Genomic DNA, 3,349 nt, shown 5'->3' on the forward strand with positions numbered 1-3,349 from the left:
GCGATTTGTCGTTTCATTTCTTGGTATTATTTTGTAGGTCTAGTTCTATTTTGTGGGTGCTTAAAGCAAAACCCATCGTCAAATATTTGATATAGGCGATTGTAAATTTGGTTTTTCATTTCTCCGTGTTTTTTGTATCTTGGGTTGTCGTAGTTTACCGCATATTTCCTGTTGTATTTGGGGTTGAACTTCTGTTTGTTGTACTACTTATCCAGATTTTATTTATTGTGGTATGTTGATTCTGTGGTTCCCCTGGGGTCTTTCTGTTTAAGTATGTTTAATGCTCGCTGTGTCCGTTTGTATGCTACTGGTGTTCTACATTGCCACTTATGCTATTCTCTGGCCTTATCTACTATATGTTCTGAGCAATTTGGTAGTGGGCATTCTATGTGGTCTTTTGTTTTATATTGAGGTGATTTGAGTAGTAGCTCTTTTTGGTGTGTTGGGATTTTTCCCTTATACACATACTGATGCCACTGCCTGTTCTTTGTATATATATGTAACTGGCATGTGTCTGATTTATATATGTTTGTAGGATTTGTATGAGCTTGGCATTTGATGGGTGTGTTTGAATTGGGTTCCAAGATTATTGTTTGATTGTTATTGATTATCTTTACTCTCTATTCTAGGAGTTCCTATCTGAAGTATGGTGCTTTGATTGGATATCTTTTTATCCTGATTGGAAATGTATTTAGTTGTGCCTTGGTTTGAAAGTGTGCCTGGTATATTATAAACGCGTATGATGCCCATGCTAAATGTGTGTGTTCCGCGTGTCTTGGTGAGAGTCTAGGATTGTCTTCCTTCTCTCCTTCTGGAAACTATAGTGTCTGGTTTTCTATTGCCGTGGTGGTGTTTACTGCTAGAATAGGAATTGTGAAATGTTTTCCTGTTGGTGCGGGGAAATATTGCTGTACAGCTTGTTCTTGTGTGGCTGTCAGCCTTGTAGGCGTTTTTTCCTTGTTTCGTTCGTTTTTGGACGCTTCTGGAGTATCTAGGATTGCGTTGTTGTTATCGACGCTTATTTCCCTTACTCTATCTTTCGGTTTGTTGAAGGTGGTGAGGATTTGTGCGCCTTGCTCCTCCTTATATTGTTGTTCCCTTCGAATCTTCCTTGCTTTTGCTTGTTGTCGCACCCAATTGAGAATTTCTTGGTGCGAGTCTTCGTCCAAATATTCTGGCGATTTTGGTTTATGGAGTTCCTTTTGTCCCGTTATTGTAAGCGTTCTCTTTTTTATTGATTGTTCGTCTAGGTTTTCTTGTACTAGTTGTTGGGCTACTTGCAGTCCGTTTCCCATGAAGTTCATAATTTTCTTCTTTGGTTTTCTTGGTTCTTTTGGAAACCATCCTCTTTCTTGTTTGCTGCTTATGTGAACGTAGCAGTTGTCGTTATAGCAGAAGGTCCAGTTGAGGTTCTTATGTTCTACCTCTGATTTGGTAACTTCGATTTTCTGTTGGTTAGTAGAATTGAGTTGTTTCTTACCTCCTTCTGGTACTGGCTTCTATTCTTTCCTGGGTTTCTTGTATTTATTGGCGAAATGTCCTGGTTTTCTGTAGTTGTAGTATTTCTTTTCCTTTTTGTTGTCTTTCTTGGTAGCGTCAAGCTCTATTTGTCTAGGGTTAAGAGTGTGACTATAGGCAATAGGTTCGTCACGCTTTTTGCGTTGATTGGCTTGGTAACTCTTTCCTTTGGTAGGGTTCTAGGTTCCTTTACCCTGTTTCTTCTGTATGCGTCGCTGATACTGTTTGTTATCGATTCGTACCGCCATAGCGATGTAATCCGATAAGTTGTCTGGTTTGTTCTCTTTGTAGAGTTTATCTTTGACTTCTTCTTTAAGTTTTTTATAGAAAGCTGACATAAGAGGTTCGTTCTCCTAGTTAAGCTGAGATGCGAGTTGTTGGAAGCGAGCGGTATAATCAGATGCTGATCCCTTCTGCTTGAGCCCGTCGATGTAGTACTTAGCAGCTCTAGCTTTATTAACTGTTCTAAAGGCTTTCTTGATGGCTTTTTTGAACTTATTGTAACTTTTGAAAATGGTGTTGGTTTCTTCTTCGTGGTTGTCTTTTTCTTTATTAAGGTAGTCCCTCATAATGGGTTTAAACTATGCGAGTGCTACTCCTGTTATATATCCTCTTGTGTGTAGTACCTTGACAGAGGATTCTTCCATTTTGTTTGGGAATTGTCGGTGGTAAGCCCTGAGTTGAGTGAGGAATCCTTGAAGCGCACCCGGGGATCCGTCGTACGGTCCTGGTGCCCTGGGTCTAAGGATTTCTCCTAAGTCCTTTTTAATTGTGGCAGCAGTCGTGGCTTGTTCCTGCCGTTCTTCTTCCATCTGTTGGACCCGTTCCTGAAGGCGTATGATCTTAGCAAGCATCTCGTGAGCAGAGATGGTTGTTGGTCCTTCTCGGGTTTCATTTGATCCAGATGCGGTGGTAGTCTCGCGTGGTGCTATATTGACAGTTATCAGGTATTGCTCAGAGTGACGCGGTAGTAGTCTGAACAAGAGCTTTTAACGTGTAACGGCTAAGGTTCCTAAGGGATAAACTAGTTGTAGTTTATGTTGGCAGAGCCACTAGGGCAGTCAATCTGAGCAGTTGGGTGTTACGTTGGTAATAGGTTGTAGACCGTAACCAGGTGATCAGAGTCAAAGAGTTGTAAGCGAAGCTTATTCAATGTAATGATTGGTGTTGAAAGCTAAGGAGCTAGAGTCTATCTATGAAGCGAATTTGGGGGTCCCTATATACTACGGCGTTTACCTGTTGTTCACTGAAGTCCTGGTGAACTATGGTTACATGTGTGCTACTGGTTTGTCTGGAGTTCACTGAACAGTCAGTGAACTCTCCCCTATTGGCGGCCTGTTCCGACCATTAATTCGTCACCCGCTGTGCCTGCGCCGTCCCGTGGCTCATGCAGCCGGCCCAACCTGCGACCTACGCTGCAGCTTGTGACTGGGTCGTAACATATATTTTTATAATATTTTAAGTTTTTTTATATTTAAGTTATAAATTTTATAAAATATTATTAACTTTTTATTTATTAATTTAATTTTATAATTTTATTAATTATATTTAAGTAATTTAATTTTTAATTTTTTTATAAATAATTTTTTATATTTTTAGTATTTTTTAGGAATATTTTTAAGTTTTTTTTTTTTATTATTAGGCTTTTATTATTTTTATTATTTTTATTTTTATTTTTTTTTTTAAGTTTTTTATTTATATTTATAAGGTTTTTTTTAAGGTAATAATAACTTTTTAAATTTTAGCTTTTATTTTTTTATTACTTATTATTATTTATATTTTAGTTTATAATATTATTAAGGTTATTATAATAAATTTAATTATTTTTTTT

General features: G+C 37.7%; 1 protein-coding gene across 1 annotated transcript; it reads right to left on the reverse strand.

The window, feature by feature from the left end:
• Positions 1-818: 818 nt before the first annotated feature.
• G6M90_00g103880 (uncharacterized protein) lies at positions 819-2,372 on the reverse strand (the record flags this gene model as incomplete). The annotated part of the gene is made up of 2 exons (XM_066131630.1): positions 819-1,448; positions 2,145-2,372. The coding sequence occupies 2 exons, from the start codon at positions 2,370-2,372 to the stop codon at positions 819-821; spliced, it is 858 nt and encodes a 285-aa protein (XP_065987642.1).
• Positions 2,373-3,349: the final 977 nt, after the last annotated feature.

This window comes from Metarhizium brunneum, chromosome 6, assembly GCF_013426205.1.
Source record: "Metarhizium brunneum chromosome 6, complete sequence".
Classification (NCBI taxonomy): Eukaryota; Fungi; Ascomycota; class Sordariomycetes; order Hypocreales; family Clavicipitaceae; genus Metarhizium; species Metarhizium brunneum.